General features: G+C 50.1%; 1 protein-coding gene across 1 annotated transcript in view; it reads left to right on the top strand.

Annotated features, from left to right (window-relative positions):
• Nucleotides 1-1,157: 1,157 nt before the first annotated feature.
• The window catches only part of LOC144726650 (riboflavin-binding protein-like), a 38,397-nt gene continuing 12,972 nt past the window's right edge, over nt 1,158-26,582 (top strand). Inside the window, exons 1-5 of the mRNA XM_078605395.1 lie at nt 1,158-1,203; nt 3,129-3,202; nt 4,113-4,263; nt 24,233-24,332; nt 25,557-25,685. Coding sequence (XP_078461521.1) covers nt 3,176-3,202; nt 4,113-4,263; nt 24,233-24,332; nt 25,557-25,685 — 407 coding nt within the window. The 5' untranslated portion in view covers nt 1,158-1,203; nt 3,129-3,175. The remainder of the gene's footprint in view (nt 1,204-3,128; nt 3,203-4,112; nt 4,264-24,232; nt 24,333-25,556; nt 25,686-26,582) is intronic.

Genomic DNA, 26,582 nt, shown 5'->3' with positions numbered 1-26,582 from the left:
TTCCAATACTGTTTATATAGAATATAACAACAAAAATGGTGTAATTCATATATCCATGAAAGTTTCGTTAAATTTCAAGACCTTTTTTCCCCAAGAAAGTCCTTAACTGGGAACTTAAAGGAATGTTTTGGGTGTTGGAGGAAACAGGCGCTCCTTGAGAAAACCCACGCATATTAGGGGATAGCACACAAAGATCCATAACCCATATTCTCGTCGCCACCTTGCAAACCAGCATGTTCATGTTGTAGTTTTATAATTCGGTGTGATCCAAACTTCTCTTGCCGCTAAATCAGAATCGGAATCTGTATTCATCTTGGAGGAATTTGATGAGCTATGAAGCAATTTTTTCACAGATGTCCAGTAGGGGTGAGTCAGCGAATGACAACAAATGTACTGGATCGTAGCCACGCTTCATTATATCTGGATAGCTTCCCAAACCTCAGCCTTGGTAGAGAGAGATAAACAGAGTAACAAAGAGACAAAAGAGAGAACATTACAAGAGAGACAGAGAAAGGCACAAAGGCCGCTTTTATCCTGCCAACCAGCATCCAGGCTGACCAATGCCTAGCTGGGCAGCAAACTAAATATTGTTTGCCATAGCAAGGGTACGCGAATAGGAGCCGTGTGGTTGGAAACAAACCAAGCAATGGTGGCCGATGGCTCAAATCTTTGGTGGGCCGCGCCCGCGGTGACGCAGCAGCTCCATGCAAAACAGCGTGAGGAAAGACGCATTGCTGGGAATTACATTTATAGAGACAGGATGAGGAACACGTGGATCAGAGAACAAATGCATGTTAATTACGTCATCCAAATTATTTAGAAAGGGAAGCGGGCTTGGGCAGGACACATCACAACTAAAATGGACGGATGTCCCGATGGTCAAGAATAATGACGGAGTAGCAGCCAATGAATAGAACGCGTTCGAGAGGGCGACGACCGGGGAGATGGAACGGTGAAATTTTGTTTGTGTGCACATGCTAGGTGGGTGATGATATCGAATGGTCGTGTGAGGTGGCAGCCCCTTGGAGAGGCCTTCATCCAGCAGTGGATTGTTTGTGGTTGATGATGGCAGTCACCTGCCTGCATTTCAGGCTTTCGCCACGCCTCCCACACCCCTCCGCCCACTGGCCCGAATGCGCCTCTATATAACCCACGACACACACGAGTCGTCCACCACACTCTTGTGCAAAAGAACAAGAGCCGGTAAGTGACGTTCCGTCATTCACGCGCCCACTTGACAGCGCCTCACCGTTGATGTATATCATGTTGGTCACGCGTGTTATGTGTTTGTGCATGCGTAATCCAGTAATGCGCATTCGTGTGTGTGTTTGTACATGTGTAACTTGCACTGCGTTGCTGTATATGCTTGCGTGTCGTTAGTGTGCATGCCTTTTGTGTGTATGTATGTTCAAGGATGAAATGGGGTGAGGCAGTGCAGTGGTTTAGGCGCACCGCGCTACGAACCCGCTCACGACCAATGGTGTATGCATGTATGTGGAACTTCTTTCGCACCGTACGTGCTCAGCCGTGGTAACTGACGGTGCGGGGGAAGGACAAGTAACGAAAATATGAACCGTTCCTGGACCTCCCCCAGCTCGACTTAGTAGCTGGTTCGGGGTGTCAATATTTGCACTGGGGAGACAAAGGCGACTGGGTGTGGTGCTGGCCACCCACCCCCTCGTGTGCCCTGCGGCCGTCTAAGGTGCTGCTCGCTAACAGCCCTTGCCCCAACAGTCTGTTAAAGGCGAAACGGGAGGGTTCTTGTTTTTCAAAAGCTGTATCATGTTACAGTGTATGTATAATTGTTATACAGTGCGTGAGTTTGTCAATACGTATATGCATGTACGTGTATATATGTGCAGTATACCACGATGTACCCCGACGCATACTTCATATGCAATACATTATGAATGTCAGTGTGTATGTATATGGACATGTATGTATTAATTATGTATGCATACAGTATGTGTATGAGTGATGAACATGGTCTATGCCATTGTGTATATGCCATAAATGAGTTTCATATGGTGGACGTGTGTACATAGACTGTATGTCATTGTGGTATGCATATATTTTTATGGGAGCGGTGGCGCAGTGGTTAGGGCGCTGCGCTACGAACCCCGCGACTCGAGTTTGATTCCCGCTGAGGCAAACACCACTGTCGAGAAATTTAGCCCAGTTATATCTGTCGAATATCTGAACCGGCTCTGGGCCTCCCCTAGGTCGACTCAGCCTCAAGTGCGTACCTGATGAGGTGTGTAAACTTAGCCACTAGGAAGACAAAGGCCGCCGGGTGTGGTCCTGACCTCCCGCTCTTCATTGTGCCGTGCCGGCCTTCATAGGTGCTCGCTAACAGTACTTGTCCAAAAACGTCTGTTAAGGTAATACGGGGATCTTTGTCTTTATATGTCATGAAGTGTATCTTCGTGTGTATTGCGTGCGTACGTACGTCACGAATGAGTACATCGTACACGTATGTGTGCGTACAAAATATCATTGTGTGTACGTCGGGTGTGGTCCCGAAAGTTCGAACGAACAGGTAGGTGGCTCGGGTAGCTGGGTCACAGCGCTGAGCCGGTACCACTGACCTCACGGGACTGCCCAGGGTTAAACCAGATTCTCTCGTGTAGTGGAGTTGAGGACATCAGTGTGCTCACCAATAACTGTGCAAAAACTAACCATCACATTGCGTGTTGTTGTTTTGTGAAATTTGGTGCACTCGATTCGGCTAAATTCCGGCTCAGAGAATAAAAAATATCCGCTTGATGCGTAACAATCTCCTAGCAGAGTGTGCGTGTATGCAACTGTGACCACGAATCTGTGTAAAGTATGAATTTAAATTGTCACAAGTACCGTGAACACTCTTCTTCAAGTCATTCTCTTGACACACGGTATCACTGCTCAGCGAGATTTCTAAAACGATTTTTTCGTAAAAAAATTGGCAAAATTGCCACAATTCTTTTTTAAAAGTACAAGCATATATAATCGCTACTGTACTTGCAAAACAGAATTGGTTTATTCCAACAGTATGCATTGTCTTTGAATGTGTACATGTGTATGTTTTGGCCAAAGTGGAGTGTACTAATTCCGAGAGACTAGTAGGAGGCACTCTCTCTTGTTTATTCCAGCCTTCACAGCCATAGAGATAACTACATACCGGGTCAGGACAACCAACATGCTTCCAGACCCACAGCTTGAAGAGGTGAAGACCACAACAACGGCAGCACGATGAGTTCCTCTCCAGATGGCAGCAGCCCCGACTTTTATCCTACCCAGCGTGGCCAGGCTCCACCCTCGGCCCTGCACCCCTCTGGATCCCCCAGAAGGCTCCGTGCCTCGCCCACAGGTCCTACTGGTAGAACGGGCTGCTACCCCCAAATCCCAATGTCTACCAATCTCCGAGCGCCACGCGCTACAGTGACTCATCCAATGTCACTACAATAGCATTGAAATTTGTCAGTGTTTAAAACTTACTTCTATTACACCGTTTTACAAAGCTTGGGATCATTTTTCAGAGAGCAGTTTGGCGTGTCTCCGTCCCGGATGAAGATTTCACGGAATGCTTACTTGAAATCGACAGGTTTCTTGTTCGATCTCCCATGATGATGAAGACGTTTAAAAAAATCCCCCTGCCCCTATTTATACAGCTGTATATCAGCAGATCGGCAGATCGACTGTGGTGGGGTAAAGTGTGGGTGTATACCACACATCTCATACAAGATATCTGGCCAGCGTGGAAGAGTAGACTACCTTCGTGGAGGCTCTTCTGCCAGCAGTGGTGTTAGCAAGCTTTTCATATTTTTTTTTTACAAATTTTCTGAGCACAGGCCCAAAGACCCAACACGTTGAGCGGCCAGCAACAAACTGCACTTTCAGAGTTGTAATAAGAAAGCGTTAACACGTTTCTCTATTGAGCAAGGTTATTATTAAGTCCTTGGGGGAGGGGGGAAAGAGACGATGGGTGGGAATTCCAAAGTGGGAGGGAAGAAGCAGAAAGAGAAGTTTCACAACCTGCAGTCTTATATGAAATTTCAGGGCTGCGCATTTACCTATTACTACCCTGTACTGTATACACTTACATTAACTCGTGTGTGGGTGCGCTGCTGCTGCAGTTCGCAATGAAGCTGCTGCTGCTGCTGTGCACCGTGGCGTTCGCCGCGTGCTGCGTGTGCGCACACGAGGACTGCTGCCTCAAGGGACGCGCGCACAAGCCCGAGCCGGGACCTGAGCCCGACATGCACGCGTGCCAGATCTACAAAAGCAGTGAGTAGGCCCTCTCCTCACAGGCACCTAAATGCGAGAAATGCACATAGTGATTATATGGCTGTAATGATACAATTATCAATAGTATTGATTACTATTCGCACCATACGTAGCTAACAGTGCTAGTATTGCATATGAACCTGTGTAAAGCTGTATATAGATTTCAGAAATCCAAGGCCTCAAAAGTCCTCCCCACATTCAAAGCCCTGAATCATCTCCTGCACCTACGTGCATTGGGGAGTTGCTGTGCCCCTACGTTCCAGAAAGGACTCCGAGGTTGGCGGACCTCAGATCTCCTCTGCATCCCCAGAATGAAGCTGAAGTCCATGGGCGATCTCTGGACCTTTGCTTGCGTGGTACCCGGACTGTGGAACTCTTTGTCAAAGGGCTGTCAGAGAACCCGGTTCGGTTGGGATCTTCAAGTCCCACCTCAAAAAAATTATCTTCCAGAAGGCATTTTATACTTCAACTCAGAACCACTTCTTACACCCTCGCCCCCATTGTCATTGCTGTAAAGCTCATTGAGATTTTATGAAAGGTGCTATATAGCTAGAATTATTATTGTTAATCCGGCCCTGGGCTTGCCAGCTCTAGGTGCTCACGAACCACGAGTGCCCCAATAGTTTATTCCATCTAAAGGGGGAAGCTGTGGGAATGTACATTACCTTAAACTGTTTAGAATATGTCTCTCTGCTAACTATTAAGCAAGGGTAGCAGTAATACATATATATAAACACCCAGCTCTGTCATTATGTCATTCTGTGACTGTGATTAACGTGGCACGGATTGGTTGAAGTGCGTCACGTGACCGCGAGCAAACAGCCAACCAGAGGTGCGCCCCTCCAAAACATGTACGCCCCCAGATTGGTTGAAGTGCGTCACGTGACAGTGAGCAAAAGACGGGTGAGTGAGAGTGAGGCAGAGCCGTGCTCTGTCCACTGCTGCCCTGAGGGAGAGCCGTGCTATCTCCACTGCTGCCGTGAGGGAGCCAGACGCGCTCTCTCCACTGCTGCCCTGAGGGAGAGCCGTGCTATCTCCACTGCTGCCGTGAGGGTGTCAGACGCGCTCTCTCCACTGCTGCCCTGAGGGAGAGCCGTGCTTTGTCCACTGCTGCCCTGAGGGAGAGCCGTGCTCTGTCCTCCACTGCTGCCCTGAGGGAGAGCCGCGCTATCTCCACTGCTGCCGTGAGGGATCCAGACGCGCTCTCTCCACTGCTGCCCTGAGGCAGAGCCGTGCTCGGTCCGCTGCTGCCCTGAGGGAGACGGGTGAATGACAGTGAGGTAGAGCCGTGCTCCGTCCATTGCTGCCCTGAGGGACCCCCGTGCTCTCCACTGCTGGCTTGAGGGAGAGCCGCGCTGTGTCCACTGCTGCCGTGAGGGTGCCAGATGCGCTCTCTCCACTGCTACCCTGAGGGAGAGCCGTGCTCTGTCCACTGTTGCCCTGAGGGAGAGCCACGCTATCTCCACTGCTGCCGTGAGAGAGCCAGACACGCTCTCTCCACTGCTGCCCTGAGGCAGAGCCATGCTGGGTCCGCTGCTGCCCTGAGGGAGACGGGTGAGTGACAGTGAGGCAGAGCCGTGCTCTGTCCACTGCTGCCCTGAGAGATCCCCGTGGTCTCCACTGCTGGCCTGAGGGAGAGCCGCGCTGTCTCCACTGCTGCCATGAGGGAACCAGAGCGCTCTCTCCACTGCTGCCCTGAGGGAGAGCCGTGCTCTGTCCACTGCTGCGCTGAGGGAGAGCCGCGCTATCTCCACTGCTGCCGTGAGGGAACCAGACGCGCTCTCTCCACTGCTGCCCTGAGGCAGAGCCGTGCTCGGTCCGCTGCTGCCCTGAGGGAGACGGGTGAATGACAGTGAGGTAGAGCCGTGCTCCGTCCATTGCTGCCCTGAGGGACCCCCGTGCTCTCCACTGCTGGCTTGAGGGAGAGCCGCGCTGTGTCCACTGCTGCCGTGAGGGTGCCAGATGCGCTCTCTCCACTGCTACCCTGAGGGAGAGCCGTGCTGTGTCCACTGTTGCCCTGAGGGAGAGCCACGCTATCTCCACTGCTGCCATGAGAGAGCCAGACACGCTCTCTCCACTGCTGCCCTGAGGCAGAGCCATGCTGGGTCCGCTGCTGCCCTGAGGGAGACGGGAAAGTGACAGTGAGGCAGAGCCGTGCTCTGTCCACTGCTGCCCTGAGAGATCCCCGTGGTCTCCACTGCTGGCCTGAGGGAGAGCCGCGCTGTCTCCACTGCTGCCATGAGGGAACCAGAGCGCTCTCTCCACTGCTGCCCTGAGGGAGAGCCGTGCTCTGTCCACTGCTGCGCTGAGGGAGAGCCGCGCTATCTCCACTGCTGCCGTGAGGGAACCAGACGCGCTCTCTCCACTGCTGCCCTGAGGCAGAGCCATGCTCGGTCCGCTGCTGCCCTGAGAGAGAGCCGCGCTCTCTCCACTGCTGCCCTGAGGCAGAGCCGCGCTCTCTCCGCTGCTGCCCTGAGGGAGAGCCGTGCTCCGTCCACTGCTGCCCTGAGGGAGTGCCGCGCTCTCTCCACTGCTGGCCTGGGGGAGAGCCGTGCTCCGTCCACTGCTGCCCTGAGGGAGTCAGTGCTCTCCACTGATGGCCGCCTCAGGCTCGCGCTCCCGGGGTGCGCTCCGTCGTTTAAGATGTTCTGTGTTCATATTTTGTCTGTTGCGGTTGCACCCGAATTAAGAGCCGCATGGCTCACAGGGCTATACCTAATCAATGAAACTTGAAACTTGAAACCTAAGACCCCTTAAGAGCTTCCAAATAATCTGAACAGTTCTTTCACTGATTAATAAGTCATAGCTCTTAGAAGTTAATGTCAATATCACAGGCGCCCCCGCACAACCACATACTATTGTAATAAACCTTCTCGAGATGGCTTCCGGAATCAGTCCTTTTATTTTCCAACTTCCACAGTTACACACACACTCCCCGTTGCTGACAGACAACGGGAAGCGGGCAGACTCCCAGCTAAGTCCCCACCGCGCACGTGGCACCCGTAGCCCCGTACGCGCGTGACTCCTGCTCTTTTCGTTCCCAGGTCTGCTCTCGACTCCTCTGTCTCTTCTCCTCTTAATCCCTGGGTCACGTGGTACCCCTAAGCCAATCCTCCGTAGTCAGCGTTGACCGTTCCAGATGGTTCCCCGTCAATCCCGGGACCACGCCTCTGATCCGGCTTGCCATTAGCTGAGGCCCCGATCGGCCAGGCCAATCACCCCTGCTAACATGCCGTGATCACGCCGATGCCATGCTCCCTGGCTCACCCCTTATTGGCTACAAAGCGGGACCGGCAAGCCAATCCCCACGTGAGCCCTACATGGCTCTTATTACATCACCCCCCCCCCCCCCCGGTGAAAAAATCTGCCGTCTCTGCTGGAAAAAGGGTGATCAACCAATGCCGTGAAACATCTTATTAGGGCACCAAGGTGCATTTAACAATAAAGGGTGAAACGGCGTCCCCGCGCCGAACAACACTTAGAAACAAAGTCACCCATAAAAAAAACCCGACATACATTAGGGCGCCCCTGCAGCGCGGTAACGACAGGGAAGGGACAGCTAGACAATCAAACGCTAACGAAAGGGGAGAGATTTCGATCGCGTACGCGACGCGGGACCCTCTCCGCTTCCAGCGCATGGTCGCTTTGCCGCCAGATCGACAGGAGGTGGTAGGCTTGAAGAAGAAGGTTGTTGGTTCTCGGTCATATCCAGGGCAGGCCCCGTCGGAGGGGGGGCAGCAGGGGATTCCTCAGCCCTCAGAACCTGTTCATCTGTAGGAGGCACAACACAGTCCCCCTTGGGATCAACGGGCGTGGCAATCGGCGTAATCGGCACAGCAGATCCCGGCAGGTCAGCTAGTGGGGATGAGGGATCGACACGCGTACTAACATAGGGTTTAAGTCGCGACGAATGAACGTACCACCGACGTTTCCCGTACTGGACGCGGACACTCTGTGAGTTTCGAATGTCCACCAGCGTCACGGGCCCCCGCCACGGCCTGTGCAGTTTAGGGGATGTGCCCACCGGCACCTGCGGACAGTGGAGCCATGCCAGGTCTCCCACTGACCCCAGGGCATGTGAGTACGCGATCGACGCGTATACCGCTCGTTCCTTGCCTGCGCACGGGCCGTCGCACACCTGGCAGCCTCTTGCGCCTCCGTAACTCGTTCAAGCGAGTCCCGCACGTGATCAGGCAAGGAGCGGGACGGTTGTTTACTCGGCGCACCCAGTTGCACATCAATGGGTGGGACGTTCTCACGGCCATACATCAAAAAAAATGGTGAGTATCCTGTGGACGCGTGTGGAACCATGCGGTATGCCGCTAAGACGCCCGGTATGTGCAAGTCCCAATCGGTTTGCTTTTCACTCACCGTGTGACAAAGCATAGCCGAGAGGGTACGGTTCAATCGTTCCACCATACCATCCGTTTGCGGATGGTATGGGGAAGTGCGGATCTTCTTTGTGCCCAGCGCTTCGCAAACCTCCTTGAGCAATTTGGAGGAGAAGTTCCGCCCTTGATCTGTGAGCAGCCTCTCAGGTGCCCCCTTATCCATGACATACCCGTTCAAGAAAGCGTCGGTGATGGACGCAGCCGTCTGGTCGGGCAGAGGCCAAGCCATCGGCCATCGAGAAAAATATTACACCCCGACCAGAAGGTATTTATTGCCCCTAGCCGACGGGGGGAACGGGCCCAGAATGTCCAGAGCAACTAATTCGTTGATGCGGGACACCTCAATGGAACGTAACGGCGGTACATACTGGTTCCGAGGTGGTTTCCTCTTCGCACAATCATGGCATGAGTGGACAAAGTCATTGACGTCTGCCGTCATGCCTGGCCAGAAAAAATCTTTTTGCATCGCGGCCAAAGTTTTCTGCACGCCGAGGTGCATCAACTTATCAGCGTGCAGAGCGCGAAGCAGGTCATAGCGAAGGGAAGTAGGCACGACCAAACGTGGTCAGTCAGGCAACCCGTCGGTGCACATTAATAGTCCCGACTTGCCTCGGAACATCCGCCACTTCCATCCCGCCAATTGAGCTTTTTGTTTCCCTATTAATTTCCGCAGCGGAGCCAGCGAGGTATCAGCCTCCTGCTCGCGTAACCATACCGAGTGCGGCAGCCGTAGGGTATCATCGGTGTCCACCGACACCTTCTGGTCGTCCTCGTTTGCTCTCGCCCCCATAACTGGGCAGGGCGAGGTGAGCGGCGCCGTGCAGCGGTGCGTGCCCGTCAGGTAAGTGCACGGAGGAACGGGTGGCAACCTTGAGAGCGCGTCAGCGTTCGCGTGACGGGCCCCCTTACAATACGTAATATGGAAGGAAAATTCCTGTAACGATTCCAACCACCGAGCCAATTGACCTGACGGTTGGTCCAACTTCAAGGAGTATTGCAAAGCCGCATGATCAGTGCGAACGAGGAATTTCCTTCCATACAGGTACGGCCGGTACAGTCGAACAAAATGCACAATCGCCAAAAGTTCCCGCCTCGTCACGCAATATCGCGTTTCCGCAGGGGACAGAACCCTGCTGCCGTACGCCACCACTCGCTCAACCCCATCCTTACGTTGCGACAAAACGGCCCTGATGCCGATATCACTAGCATCCGTGTCAAGGATGAACGGCTGTAAAAAATCGGGGTAATCGAGCGTAGGCGCCGTGGCGAGGTGATCCCGAAGCGATCGAAAAGAACTTTCTTCCTCTGGTCCCCATTTAAACCTTTGATTTTTGCCCGTTAGAACATGTAATGGTTTCGCCAACGTCGCAAAGTTCTTTACGAAGCGGCGATAATAGGAAGTGAATCCAATAAACCGCCGAACATCACCCACGGAAGTGGGTGTGGGCCACTCTCGGACACATTTGGTTTTCAGAGGGTCAGTGGACACGCCATCCGAACTGACAATATGACCCAAGTAACGGACGGAGTGTTGCAAAAGGTGACATTTTCTAGGTTTAAACTTCAGGTCAGCCGCCCGCATTCTTTGGAAAACCGTCTCTAGGCGTTGGAGGTGTTCCTCGAACGTGCGGCTAAAAACGATGATATCGTCCAAATATATGAGGCACGTTTCCCACTGTAATCCAACCAACACCAATTCCATGAGCCATTGAAACGTCGCCGGAGCCGCATTCAAGTCCATAGGCAACCGATTAAATTTAAAGAGACCTTGCGGCGTGCGGAATGCCGTCTTGGCTTTTGACTCGTCATCGAGGGGAAGCTGCCAAAAGCCCGAGGACAGATCGAGGGTGGAAAAGAATTTAGCACCCGATAAAGCATCCAATGAGTTATCCATCCTCGGTAAAGGGTACGCGTCCGCCACCGAAATTTTTTTAACCGTCGGAAATCAACGCAAAATCTTGTCCCACCATCTTTTTTCTTAACCAAAACGACGGGCGCGCCCCAAGGGCTGTTGGACGGCGAAATAATATCCGCCGCCAGCAATTCGTCTACCGCGCCGCGCACCTGTTCTCTTTCCGCCGGGCTCATGCGATGCGGGTGCATACAGATGGGAGGTGTCACACCGGTGTCAATATGGTGCGACAAAACTGACGTGCGGCCGAGGTCCAAGTCATTTTTGCTGAAAACATCAGCGTACCGCAGCAATAATGAATGCAGAGCATTTCTTTGCTCGTTTGACAAGGAAGAATTTTCCCCGCACAAATCTGCGATCCAGCGTTCCTGCGAACGATCGTGTGGAGGCCCACCAGTGGGCATCCGGGCGCGCGGCTTTTCATCAAAAGAGGCGAAATCGGTAGTGGCGTGAGCCAACACCGATCCCTCCGGAACAACAACGCGGTCAGGCCCCCCATTCAACACCTGTATGAAAGGTGCCTGGCCTGGCCGAATGATTGTTTGTGCCGCCACCAAGGAAAAAGACTTAGCTACCGAATTTGACGGGGATAATAGCACGCCCCTCGCACCCTTTTTAACTTGAAGGGGTTTTCGGTAACGCAGCGGAATGAGCATTTGCGCGCCTGACAGGACCTCAACCGTAGCAGCGGCCACGGCAGTAACCGCGTTACCTGGAGGCGCACTGGCCAGCAGGGAAGGCAGGAACGACATCCTACGACCCCCCGGCATTTCCAAACAATCCTGGTCGACCTGTATTTTCAGCGGCATCCGGCGCAAGAAATCAGTACCAAGCAAGCATGGGACAGCTAGCGAGCGAGAGATCAACACGGGTCCTGCAGCGGTAATATTCCCGATAGCGATACTCACATCGACCTGACCGCAGATACCCATGCTACCCCCATTTGCGGCTACACACGCATCATTAACCCGGCATATCTGTGACGTGGGAATGGACAACAGATGAAAGATAACATCCGAAATGATGGTGGCAGATGCGCCAGTGTCCACCAAAATACGGATGTCGACGCCCTCGATGGTACCCCGTACCGTCGATGAGCCCGATGCCGCAGCCACAACCCTGCGAGCCAATTTCTTCCACTGTGTAGCAGAGCGTGGAAATGATGCAGAAGAAGGAAAATTATCATTAGGAGTGTAAGAATGAGTGTGAGTGGATGAATGATGTGACACGACCTGCCGGGTGTCCGATTTGTGCCGACTCGCCCGAGGTTGTTGCAGCTCCGCGCCAGGTGGAGGAGATGGAGGCCCTCGGCGGAAGAGGCGAAAGCAGAGGTCGGCAGCGGCAGTCGCGGGCGAAATGGCCTCGTCGGCCGCACTTGAAACACGTGGCCGTTGTCGGCCGGCGGTCGGATGACCCGGCCCTCGCATGTGGACGGCCTGCGTAGTCACCACGCTGATTGCGCAGCCGCCGTCCCGGCATCCCGTGCGGAACAGCAGCAGCCAGCACGTCGTCGTCGCCGGAGTCGTCGGAGCAGTGGACAACCCGTCTTGGCGACCACCCCAAGGACGGCCCGTCGATTTCGGGTTTCCCCGTCCACGCCGCCATCTGGTCCCAGCGCTTGATATTAAACTTGGCGTCCAGGCAGCGCGCCACCCATCGCGATGTAAGCGGTTCGTGGCCGCATACTGGTAGCGAAATGTTGAGCTCCTGAGACAGCTCCAGCATACGGAAAAGGATGAGAGGATCCAAATGATCGGCCATCGCGTCGGGATAAGCAGCTATGGCCAGCGCCATCAACGCCCCCCGATAAGCCAAAGGCGACTCCTCCGATCCTCGGCGACGCGACATAAATTTTCTCGTGGCGGACGTCGGCGGGTCATAAAATTCCGCCATCTCTGCGAACGCATCTCGCAGAGTCTTCTTCTTGGACGCAGGGATGGAGCAGAAGACCCCCAGAGAAACATCATCAAGCAGTGTAGGTAGCGCTCCCAGCGCCTCCGCCTCCGTCCAATGCACGGATCTAAAGGCCGACTCGAAGCGCCATGTAAAAGCACTCCAATCGCCCCCGGTGACAAATTCTTTAATCTGTGGAAGGCGATGTCCGCGGTGGCAGGCGTGCGCCGCGGGCGTCTCCGACTTCGAATCCCGCGCTCCACCCGTCGCAGGCAAAATGGCGTCCGGCGGCCGCGTGGCGGCAGGTGCGCCCAAAATGGTGCCCAACGGCTCCGGTGCAGCCGCCCCGCCCAAAACGTTGGCCTCTTTCCGTGTGGCAGGAGCAATGGCGGACGCCGATTCATGTGTAGGACCTCTATCCGCGGCGTCAAGCTGATCCGCTATCTGGCGACCCACGGCTGGTGAGGACGCCACCGCGGTCACCAGACTCAGCAGAATGGCGCGTAACGACTCGATCTGCTCCGCCATCAGCCGCCATCCGTCCTTCGTCCCTGAGGTGGTCGTATCTTCTCCCAGTCGATGCTGAGAGGCGTCGAGGAGAGCAGTAGCAGCAGGCGGCAGAGGAGCTGTAGCCCCCAACAGATCATCTTCGTCCGTCTCGGCCTCTTCCTCCGATGGAGGCTCGGGCGGGTTCTTCTTTCTGAGGTGCTTGGACATCTTGACGATCGTCCAAACAGTCGCAGAAGAGCTTCTGACACCAATGTAATAAACCTTTTCGAGACGGCTTCCGGAATAAATCCTTTTATTTTCCAACTTCCACAGTTACACACACACTCCCCATTGCTGACAGACAACGGGAAGCGGGCAGACTCCCAGCTAATTCCCCACCGCGCACGTGGCACCCGGAGCCCCGTACGCGCGTGACTTCTGCTCTTTTCGTTCCCAGGTCTGCTCTCGACTCCTCTGTCTCTCCTCCTCTTAATCCCTGGGTCACGTGGTACTCCTAAGCCAATCCTCCGTAGTCAGCGTTGACCGTTCCAGATGGTTCCCCGTCAATCCCGGGACCACGCCTCTGATCCGGCTTCCCATTAGCTGAGGCCCCGATCGGCCAGGCCAATCACCCCTGCTAACATGCCATGGTCACGCCGAGGCCATGCTCCCTGGCTTACCCCTTATTGGCTACAAAGCGGGACCGGCAAGCCAATCCCCACGTGAGCCCTACATGGCTCTTATTACACTATGTTGTTGGGGGACGCCATAGGCGAGATTCATTATGCTACAATACTCGAAAAGCAAATGCCCCCCCTGACACATTGAGGCCCAGAGCAACAGGCTCTGTGCTGTGGGGCAGTCAAATACGCTTTGCTGCAGTTTTGTTGGTAATCTGGTGTGATGGCCTTGACTCCAGATGACACTGGCAGTTGTTTTATATAATCGGATGAGAATCATTGAAGTGTGTTTGTTGGGTAGGCCAATGCCCTGTTCAATTATTTGGAGACTGAGAGAATGGTTTTGTTAGACTAATGTTTTAGACGTGTGTGGGGGAGGGGTGCTGTAGCGGTTGGCGCGCTACGCTACGAACCCGGCTACCCAAGTTCGATTCCCGCTCGGCAAACTCCAGTGACGATTATCTGAACCAATCCTGGCCACCCACCCCCTCGTGTGCCGTGCCGGTCTTCATAGGTGCTCGCTCACGGCACTTTCCCAACAACCTTTTCCAGGATATATGGGGTATATTTGTCTTTGGGGCTGGAAGGACCTAAGCCCACGCTGCTGAAGTCTTAAGCCCCCTCCCCCTTCTAAATTCGTATTGTGAAGAGAAAATATGCAATGGTACAACTTAGCAACGAGCATCGCAGCTTCTCCACGTCATACAACATGAGGCGAGAGCCAGGGCAGAATGCACAATAGACAAATGCACACACCCCAGGTCACCGGACACATCTGACACTCGGCCCCTGTGGCGTGGTCGAACGACCCGAATCACATCAACCGGCCCTCTCCAGGGTTTGAACAATTTGGGCGACGTACCCACCAGTACCTGTGGATAGTGCAACCAAACTCTGTCCCCAGGCGCCCACTCATGTGCAGAAGCACGGAAACCCCTCAGTCGCTCATTTGTCAATTGGCGCGAATCGGAATTTACCCTGGAAGCTTCCCGCACTTCGGAAAGCTTTTGAAGGGTAAAGCGCACAGAGTCAAAAATGTTATATTTAGCCTTTTGATTTAAAGCTTTCGTGACTGCAGGGATTCATCTTCTTGGTTCTTTCGGTAAAGTCACGTAGAAGGGAAGTAATAAAATAATAAAAATAAAACATAATAAAATAATTCTCACAACGTTTCGGCCACAACGCAAGTAGCCGTCCTCAGGTGAAAACCAGGTCTGTCGAGGCGACAGCGTCTGAATGAAACAGCACACGCGCTTGGAACACGTATATAAGCTGGGATGGAAGGGAGGAAGAAAGGGGGAGCCTTGAAAAAAGAATATGCATATCAAGAGGAATTTAGCATATTTATGGGAAATGCAGGTATGTGATTAGTACTGCATATGCCCGTGCATTATGCAGGCTTAGCAGCATCAAAGGGAGGGGGATAAGGGAAATGCAGGTATGTGATATGGGAAATGCAGGTATGTGAATAGTACTGCATAATGTACGGGCATAAATAGTACTATTCACATACCTGCATTTCCCATATCACATACCTGCATTTCCCTTATCCCCCTCCCTTTGATGCTGCTAATCCTGCATAATGCACGGGCATATGCAGTACTAATCACATACCTGCATTTCCCATAAATATGCTAAATTCCTCTTGATATGCATATTCTTTTTTCAAGGCTCCCCCTTTCTTCCTCCCTTCCATCCCAGCTTATATACGTGTTCCAAGCGCGTATGCTGTTTCATTCAGACGCTGTCGCCTCGACATACCTGGTTTTCACCTGAGGACGGCTACTTGCGTTGTGGCCGAAACGTCGTGAGAATTATTTTATTATGTTTTATTTTTATTATTTTATTACTTCCCTTCTACATGACTTTACCGAAAGAACCAAGAAGATATATTTAGCCTTGTTTGGCGTGGCTTGTAACTGAAGATCAATCGGAGGGTCGTGTTCTCTTCTGTACATTAAAAAAACGGTGAATACCCGGTGGATGCGTGAGGGGCCATCCTACAGTGAGGGAAAAACGTATTTGATCCCCTGCTGATTTTGTACGTTTGCCCACTAACAAAGAAATGATCAGTCTATAATTGTAATGGTAGGTTTATTTGAACAGTGAGAGACAGAATAACAACAACAAAATCTAGAAAAACGCATTTCAAAAATGTTATAAATTGATTTGCATTTTAATGAGGGAAATAAGTATTTGACCCCCTCTCAATCAGAAAGATTTCTGGCTCCCAGGTTCTGGCTTAACGAGCTGAGATTAGGAGCACACACTTAAAGGGAGTGCTACTGATCTCAGCTTGTTACCTGTATTAAAGACACCTGTTCACAGAAGCAATCAATCAGATTCCAAACTTTCCACCATGGCCAAGACCAAAGAGCTCTCCAAGGATGTCAGGGACAAGATTGTAGACCTGCACAAGGCTGGAATGGGCTACAAGACCATCGCCAAGCAGCTTGGTGAGAAGGTGACAACAGTTGGTGCGATTATTCGCAAATGGAAGAAACACTAAAGAACTGTCAATCTCCCTCATCCTGGGACTCCATGCAAGATCTCACCTCGTGGAGTTGCAATGATCATGAGAACGGTGAGGAATCAGCCCAGCACTACACGGGAGGATCTTGTCAATGATCTCAAGGCAGCTGGGACCATAGTCACCAAGAAAACAGTTGGTAACACACTACGCCGTGAAGGACTGAAATCCTGCAGCGCCCGCAAGGTCCCCCTGCTCAAGAAAGCACATATACATGCCCGTCTGAAGTTTGCCAATGAACATCTGATTGATTCAGAGGACAACTGGGTGAAAGTGTTGTGGTCAGATGAGACCAAAATGGAGCTCTTTGGCATCAACTCAGCTCGCCGTGTTTGGAGGTAGAGGAATGCTGCCTATGACCCCAGGAACACCATCTCCACCGTCAAACATGGAGGTGGAAACATTATGCTTTGGGGGTGTTTGTCTGCTAAGGGGACAGGACAACTTCACCGCATCAAAGGGACCATGGACGGGGCCATGTACCATCAAATCTTGGGTGAGAACCTCCTTCCCTGAGCCAGGGCATTGAAAATGGGTCGTGGATGGGTATTCCAGCATGACAATGACCCAAAACACATGGCCAAGGCAATTAAGGAGTGGCTCAATAAGAAGCACATTAAGGTCCTGGAGTGGCCTAGCCAGTCGCCAGACCTTAATCCCATAGAAAATATGTGGAGGGAGCTGAATGTTCGAGTTGCCAAACGTCAGCCTCGAAACCTTAATGACTTGGAGAAGATCTGCAAAGAGGAGTGGGACAAAATCCCTCTTGAGATGTGTGCAAACCTGGTGGCCAACTACAAGAAACGTCTGACCTCTGTGATTGCCAACAAGGGTTTTGCCACCAAGTACTAAGTCATGTTTTGCAGAGGGGTCAAATACTTATTTCCCTCATTAAAATGCAAATCAATTTATAACATTTTTGACATGCGTTTTTCTGGATTTTGTTGTTGTTATTCTGCCTCTCACTGTTCAAATAAACCTACCATTAAATTATAGACTGATCATTTCTTTGTCAGTGGGCAAACGTACAAAATCATCAGGGGATCAAATACTGTTTTCCCTCACTGTATATACAGATAGGACTCCAGGAATATGTAAATCCCAGTCGAGTTGGGACTCGCTGACCTGATGGCTCAACATGGAGGTCAGAGTCCTGTGCAGCTGCTCAAGCATGCCATCCGTCTACGGGTGGTATGGTGACATGCGCACTTTCTTTGGTCCCAACAAATCGCACACCTCTCGCAACAATTTGGAATGACATTTTTTGCCCTAATCGGTCAGAAGATGTTTGGGAGCACCGTTGTCCATCACATAGCCATTGAGGAATGCCTCAATGATCATCACCGTTGACTGGTTGGGAAGTGGCCAGGCCACAGGCCATTGTGAAAAATACTCGACTCCCACCAGCAAGTACTTATTCCCATGAGGGGTAATGGGAAATGAACCAAGGATGTCCAGAGCAACTAGTTCATTTACACGGGAAATCTGAATCGATTGCAACGGTGGACAACAGGGTTTCACCGGCGGCTTCCACTGCGCGCAATGCACACACCCCTTAAACAAATTAGCAACATCCTCAGCCATGTCATAAGAAGTCGAACTTAAGTGTGGCCAGTGTCTTATGCACACCCAGGTACAACAAGGGGTTCGTGTACCACCCACATTACCTTACCACGCAGGGCAGTGGGCACAACAATTTTATATGGCTGCAACCATCCATCCCAATGCATGAGTAATCCACCTCTAGGAATGACAGAGGCGACACCCCGTCGATCCTCGCCCGCATCAGTCTCTCTGGCACAGTGTCGCAATTTAAGCAGGGAAGTGTCCTCAACCTGGAGGCGCCCCCATTCTTCGTGGTCTAATCCAATGACGGCGTCACGCGCCACCGGACCCTCGGCCACTTCAGATATTACAACCTCGGCTAACACCGCAAGGGGAGGGGGCGAGGGCTCATTGGGTGGCTCATAGCACCCGGAGCCCGAAAAGCACGTGCACCCGCCTCTCATTGGTAATCTCGACAGGGCATCAGCATTCGTGTGATGGGAACCTTTGCAATAGGTAACCTTAAAGGAGTAGTCCTGAAGGATCTCCAACCAGCGTGAAAGTTGGCCAGACGGCTGATCAACACGCAGCGCGTACTGTAGCGCTGCGTGGTCAGAGCACACCTCAAAGTGTCTACCATACAAATAAGGGTGATACTGTTTGCACAAAAACCACAATAGCTAACAGTTCCCAGCATGTGACACAATACCGTTGTTCGGCCGGAGACAGAATTCTGCTTTTATATGCGACAACACTCTTGACGCCATTGACAACTTGGGACAGAACAGCTCCAATTCCGGTGTTACTAGTGTCTGTATCAAGGATGAACGGCAAGGAAAAGTCGGGGTAGTGGAAGGGAGGGGCGTTCACCAAGCCATCCCGGAGCGCAACAAATCTGGCCTCCTCCTCCTCTCCCCCAATGGAATTTATGACCCTTTGCCTTCAAGGCGTGGAGAGGTTTAGCGATGGTAGCAAACCTACCGACAAAACGGCGGTAATAGGACACAAATCCTATGAAACTGCGCACCTCCCCCACCGACGTGGGGATGGGTCAAATTTGAACACACGCGGTTTTGTCTGGGTCAGTCGCAATACCCGATTCACTTACTATGTGGCCAAGATAACGAACCGATTTCTGGAGGAAGTGACATTTCTGTGGTTTAAATTTCAGGTTGGCCGCACGCATTTTGAGAAAGACGGTGCGTAGCCGTTCCAGGTGTTCGTCAAACGTATGGCTGAAAACGATAACATCGTCGAGCTATATCAAGCATGAGTCCCACTGGAGACCAGCCAGAACCAGTTACATTAATCACTGAAACGTGGCCAGCACGGAATGAAGACCCATCAGAAACAGATTTAATTCGAACAAGCTTTGTGGTGTACAAAAGGCTGTTTTGGGCTTAGAGGCTTCGTCTAGCGGCAACTGCCAGAACCCGGATAGGAGATCAAGAGTGGAAAATAACCGCGCTCCTGCTAGAGCATCCAGTGAGTCATCCATTCGAGGTAGAGTGTACGCATCACCGATAGAGACCTTATTAAGCTTACGGAAGTCAACACAAAAGCGCAAGTTACCGTCGTGCTTTTTAACAAGTATAATTGGGGCTCCCCATGGGCTGGTGGACGGTGAAATAATGTCCGTGGCTAACATTTCATCAACCGCCAGCCGAATGTGTTATTTTTCCGTAAGGCTCAGCCAGTCGGGATTCTGCCGGATGGGAGCGGCATCCCACGTATCAATGTCATGACTCAAAAGCGTAGTGCGGCCGATATCAAATTTCCATTTTCTAAAAACATCCGAAAATTCGCGCAAAAGCACAATTCCGCATTCTCGGTACAAAGCACTTTTTTCTGTTTTCCCCGCGTGTCCACACTCAGCTTCCCACTTCAAGCTCCGCCCACCCTCTTTCTCTCCCCTCTTGCTCCTCCCCCCTTTCTTACCTATATAACCTTTTGCCTCGGCAGCTGTCCTGCCTTCCTCACCATTTTTTTGCTGTGGGTGTTCCACCTGATGAGGATCGCTTGTGTTGCGATCGAAACGTCGTGATTTATTTTATTTTATTTCTACCTACGTGACTTTACCGAAACAACCAGAGGATGGATTCCTACAGTCACAAAAGCTTCAAATCAAGATTACTCGCAAGGAATTGGCGCGCTTTTTTACGTGACAAACCTTACTAATTGGCTGTGTCGGGTGGCGGCGGGTTTAACGACACATTTATATTTACGCGATCTAACCCAAAAAAATCCTCTGGATAATATTGGTCGCGAAAGCCTACGTGTTAAACATACTGTATACTGTTGGTATGATTTATATATTATAAATATCACTTTTATAAAAACATGACAAATAGTGTTTTGCGAGTTTTCCATATTTAGTGCATATACTGTATGATTGTCTTAACTCTATTGAAATGTATTTTTGAAAAGAAGGGTTGGCCAGAATTGATGTCGTAAATATTGTGGATTTATAATCGTTTCCAAATAAATATATAATTTATACCAATATATTTGTTGCTCATGAAGAATTAATGTAATTTTTTCATCAATCATTTATGCAAAATATTAAACTTAATATTTGTTTTTAAAATCACTGAATAGTATATTAATACATTTATTTTCATATTTTAATATTAATAAAAATAGGAAAAGGTTTTCGACCAAATGTTTTGTGACATTTTGTTGCATATATTTGATCTTTTTTAAATGTGGCAAGAATGAATTCATTTAAAAATATTTATTTTCAAAGCATTGGTCGCGAAAGCCTATGTGTTACATTGCAGCAATACTTTTGGCAACAATTGAACAATAAACATAAAATACAGTTTTCCCTCGTTCACGAGGGATACAATCATGTCTTTAATATCTTACACAAATAAGGTATTAAATACATGCAACTTATCACAAAACACAAAAGAATTGAGTCTAATAAACAGTAAGTAAATGTTAAAAAAAAAATAGTTCATAAATTAAGTTATCTTTATCTCATCACTTTCTCTCGATGCAGGCGTGTAGAGTTTCAGATGCGATTCGCAGATAGCCAAAATAGTGGATAGAAAGTTCGTGAATAACGAGGGTATACTGTATATAATATACTAGCGGGAAGTACCCGGCGTTGCCCGGGCGAAAAAGACACACACACACATCGACTTAGACACACACACACAGATATCGACCCATACACACTAACACATCGACTTGCACACACAGATATGAACTCACAGACATCGACTTTAGATACACACACATGGAGTTACAAACACAAATCGATGTACACACATACAGCGAATAGCACGCACATACGTAGACTCTCACACACACATCGACCTAAGCACACATATGGACTTACACACACACACATATCGACTAAGAGACACACACATGGACTCACTCACACATTGGCCTACACACACATATGGACTCACACACAAACATGGACTTTAGATACACACACATAGAGTTACACACAAATATCGACTCACACACACATACACATCGACGTATACACACACATCGACTGACACACATAGAAACACACACAGTGACTTACACACTCACATGGAGCCATGCACACACAGCGACTGACACACACACATGGACTGACACGCACACTTGGACTTACACACACACACATCGACGTACACAAACAGACATCTGGCGTTACCCGGGCCAAAAAGACACAGACAGACATCGACTTACACACACATGGACCTAAACGCACTCACATATGGACTCAAACACACACACATCGACTCACACACACATCGACTTACACAGCAATCCCCGATGATGCCACAGCTAGAGCAATTTTCTCTCTCTGACGAGCCTTAGCGAGGAGTAGTTTGAGAACAAAGGTCTTCCCAGTACTGTTAGGTGCATCAAGGAAAAAGATTACTCCATTTGTAGTCTCAATGTCTTCCAAGATTGTTGTGTAGGCTTCTATTTGTGCATCCATCAGCTTTGGTAAATTTTCCTGAATAAATTTAAGAAGCTGTAAAGCATAATAGCATATTTTACGTAGGATCTCTTGAGAAAGGGCATGCAGGTTGTCCCTGTAGGGTGTTGGTAGTTCCATAGACGTGAGGTATTTTCCAGCAATGGAGTGCAGTTTGTTGTGAAGGAGGATGAGGAACTGTTTGAAGATGACATCAGAAAAGTTGACGTCGAGGTTTGTATTTTGTTATTGAGCTCCGTGGAGGATGTCCTCACTCATGCCCTCTTTGTATTTTTGCCAGAGTCCCATGGGGTTAGATGCAAACGTGAAGATTTATGCAGAAGAGCAATGTCAGTTGGAAAGGGGACTGACCAACAGAAGCTTCTGTCATAGCTTTATGAAGATGGTAATCACGTGCAAGAATTGCACGAAGATTGCAAGCTTCCCTGTATGTTTGACAGACAACTCCTTCCACTGTTTAGAGATCTTGGAAAGATGTGTGCCCTTAGACAACATGAAGAAGCATTGGGAGAAAGTAGCACTGCTGATTGTTGGGATGAACTGTGTAGACTCGTCCTAAGGCGTCCGATTCACCGTCAGCAGCTTCCATGATTTGTTATCACTCCATGTATAGTCGGAGGGAATTTAATGGTAGAGCAGGTTGTCAACAAATGGGTTACTTGGGCACAAAACAAAGAACGCCATAAGGGTGGTATCTTGTGGAGCCAGGGCCTGTTGTTGGGCATTTCCTTTGATGATGTAGATGCGTTGACCATTTTGGAGGTGACGTCACAAAGCTCTGCTCTGCTTTGTGACGTCATATTTGAGAGGGGGTCTGACTTTTTGTGACGCTGTGTGACGAGGGGGGTAAAAAAAATTCCAAAATCGCGTGACATCATTTATGGACAGCCCCTAACGCGAATGAAATTTTTTAGCGAACGTGTGTGCGTTGCTAGGGGCAACTCCTGTCAGTGTTTGGTGCATGCGCAATTGCGTACTTTGTCTCGCGGCGGGCCGCAAACCTAAATAAATAAAGAAAAATCGCAAAAAAACGCAATTTTTACTATTTTGAAGGTCAGTGACGGGAAAACGGCATAGCACTTGCGCACCACGGGGCTTTCGGCGTGCTGCCTGGCAATTTTTTTTCGACCTAAACCCCACCGTTTGAGAGCCAAATTCCTCGCAAGCGCGCGTGCGCAAAAAGACAGAAGGACAGACAGACAGACAAAATATGACTTTTATATAGAAGATTAGTTTTCATTCATGTAATGAAAATTCTCATTTTATCACGTACACCATGATTAAAATGTAATCTATTAATTCAAACACATTTTTTTAATGTCCCGTTTTATTTTTCAAATTTGTTAAAGAATGTTTAACTGCATTGTGCAGTTATATATTTTAAATTAATGTAATGAAAGACTCCGTCAGGCACTGCTGGTCTCTGTTGGTCTTTTATTTAGGTTCTTTCTCCGCACCCCGCTGGTCCCCTCCGCGGACCAGCGTCGTCTCGCGCGCGCCCCGCACGCGCTCCCTCGTCCTCTCCTCCACTCTTCCTCACACCCGCTGGTCCTGACAAGGGACCAGCGTCTCCTCTCGTGTGTCGCACACGCTCCTCCGTTAGCTCCTCCACTCCCGCACTCCGCACACCGCTGGCCGACGGCGTGCTGAAGGTCCTTCGGCCACGTGGCCGATGGCGCGGATCTCCTCTAACCACCCAACGTGGCTCAGCCTCTTAACTTCCCCAACTGACCTCGATCTCTTCCGGGCTCCCACTTATATCCTCTCCCCCCACGTGACCCTGACTCCTCCCCTTCCGGATCGTCAGATCCGGCCTTCCCGTACTGCCCAGCTGGCTCCGCCCCCATTCACCTCGCTTCCCATTGGAGCCGAGGTGAACGGCGGCCCCTCTCACATGCCCCCCAGACCGGGCTGTGTGATTGGGCCAGAGCCCAGCAGGAACCCCATTTACACTCGCATTACATTAATATAATTTAGTTACCCATTTATGAGAAATGTTAATATCTGATTGCATCAATTTTGGCCACAAAACGGAAGTAGGGTTGCGATGTTATTTTCAATACTACTGTCAAAACAAATCAAAATGTAAAACATTCCATGCTTGCAAAAGGAGAATCATGTTTCCTTAAGCCCTGATGCCACTGACGCTTGAATTGTTTAACGTTCCAGGGACACTCAAGTTGGGTGCTGACAGTGTATTTATGAAGGTAGATGTTGGCATGACTGACAGCACATGATCCCAGTATTACAGTACTGTTAACCCGTGTTCTACTGAAATGTCCTATCTGAGCCAGCGCACCGCCTTCATGGTATGAATGGTTTTCCAAAGAGGTCCTCAGCTTTAGTGAATACATCTTTTACAAATCCTTATGGATACCCTTTATCTACCACAACTAATGCGCTGTACTTGGATCTGGAGAAGAGCTCTGCAAGACATTCTTGCAGGGACGTGTGTGTGTCAATGAGGCCCACCGAAAGTATTTTAAAGTCTTATTCACTGTAAGTACGGAAAAGGTTCCCCACCGCTGCTCTACGGGTATATGCAGCATGTGTATGCGTGTGTGTGTGCATGGGCAGAGGCATGTTGTACCGCTGCTTTCACCACGCAACTGGAGCCGACCACCATTAGCCGAGTTGAGGACACCTACTGGAACCTGTGCGGAAACCTGAGCACCAAGTGAGCGTTTCTCTCTGCACTCTCCCCAGGGGTTTTATATCGCTGTCACAAGAGGTAAAATGTGCAGCTGTGCTCACGCCATTGCTGGCAGAGGGGCCTACACTAGAGGGAGTTCTAGAGAGCCCCCTCGAGAGGGTAATTTGGCCTACTCTTTCACGCTGTGGTAGGAGAACCCACACTCGATCCCAACACACCCGACCTGTAAATTGACTAATGATGGTGTATCCATTAAGTTTGCAGTACTTGAATAGGGAAAGAGACAGGGCGATTCAAGACATTCGTTGCAAATGCCATGCCAAGAGATTGAATCGAACCAGCGACCTCTGGATTGCAAGTCCAATGTGCTGACCATTACACCGCCTATATGGAAACATTCAACTGCCTTCTGTGCTTGCGTTTATCCAGTTTTCTCCCGCATCCAAAATGTCTCAACGAAATTGATTGAAAATCCCGATTCGGCAATCTACTAATGAATTAGTCTTGAAACAGTATTGTGTATTTATAACTGCATATTGCTCTAATATACAGGATGGTATATTATTTAAATAACCATGACATACACAAGTTTGTTACTAATAGTGTGGAAGTGCTGTCAGGGAAATCGCTCTTCATGTCATTTGAAGCTCTGAAACACCGTGAGAGGGTGCCATGGCATAGCCTGCAGCCCAATTCACTCCCGATTTTATTGAGGTCAATATACGGTTACAGTACTAGGTACAAGTCCCTTTAGACTGAGTCACCCTAGAGCAGGGCTAGAGAAATATTTTCCTGAATGCAGGTCAAATAAGACTTGAAAAATACGTTAATTAGGCCTACGATATATGGCACAAAACTTTTATCTTGCTATTACTGCACGCTTTAAGTGCTTCGCCAGAACTACTTGAAAGACAACAAGTCACTGAGTGCGCTAAAGATATGAACACAGTGTTGCCAAGTCAAGAAAATGTCCCCAGTTGAATGCGATTAGTGTGGCTAAGATGCTTACAGCAGTGTCCCTGGTAGACTGAAGTAGGTGGCCCGTGACAAGTAGCTGCAGCCATAACGAGAGGTATACCGGGGCAGTGTGCCCTGGGCGGGAATATTTTCTGGACTGCTGATCTTAATGAAATTATTCCTTGGCTAACTAGTAGAGTAGTGCACACACCACTCTTGCGCGTACACAGCGGCGTGTACTGCTGGCGTATGTGTGCGTGATGCCGCGTGCGTAACTGATTGCCGCTGTAGGTGCCAGGCTTTCATGAAGCGCAATGAGTGCTTCTACCGCTGCTCGCCGCACGCTGCCGACTGGATGAACCCTGCCTACAAGAGTGGCCTGCTTCATGTGCCCATTTGCTCCAGCTACTGCAGTGACTGGTACGTTTGCCTGGGAAGGATTTCTTAACCCCTTCTCCACTGGCACGTCCAAAACCGTGCCAGCATGGGAGCCATTGCGGTGTGGGTGGTTTTCAGATGCCTATTTGCTCAGCTAAGCTAGAATGGTCCTATGAAACTCTGGCCAAACAAGACGTCTGCATCTGCCATTAGGCCACGCTGGGCCAAGAGTGGGGTTAACTGTCAGCAGCACAACTCAGGTTTTGCAGTGGGGGGAAAAACAACCTGGCGCCTCCTGAATTGCAAGGATGCCAATTCAAGGGGTGTAATTTTCCCATCTCAGAAATGTGATATTTACCTGCATAGTCAGCAGAGGGCTGGGCAGCAAAATCCAGTGTTGCACTATACTATGTTCTAACATCGACGTTCCCTGCATTCATCAACCAGCACTGACCACGTCTCGCATGGCAAGACAAACCCCTCATCTAAATGTACGAAAACATAATCGTATATAGTTCCTATTATTTGTAATATATTGAGTCGATCATTCAGGCTTTTTTTTATTGGTTACGTTTGTTTACCCAGAAGGCCTCACTGAGTCTCGAGAACCTTTTTCAGGAGGTTCCTGCTGACTTTACGCAGTAGGGGGGCGACTGTCTCTACGTGTGTTTCCCAATTAAGTCATTTGCGAGTATAATTATTTTCAAATTTGGACCAAGGCGCTAGCACACATCGGCCTACTTTTAGTTGAATGACGTCAAGGGAACTTTAACATCCGCTGTGAAGCACACGTTGCATTGTATTTCCTGGCTAATGTAGCCCCAGAATTATGGAACCAAGTGTGACATACGCACGTCCATGGCTCGGACATCTCACCGGCCCTGGCTGAGCCAGCGAGCCTAGAGTCCCGTGTGTGATAGCGGAGCTGCGACACTCTGA

The sequence above is a fragment of the Lampetra planeri genome, chromosome 24, assembly GCF_965212315.1.
Source record: "Lampetra planeri chromosome 24, kcLamPlan1.2.h2, whole genome shotgun sequence".
Lineage (NCBI taxonomy): Eukaryota > Metazoa > Chordata > Hyperoartia > Petromyzontiformes > Petromyzontidae > Lampetra > Lampetra planeri.
The sequence above is the reverse complement of the archived record's forward strand: the minus strand, read 5'-3'. Positions and strand labels throughout refer to the sequence as shown.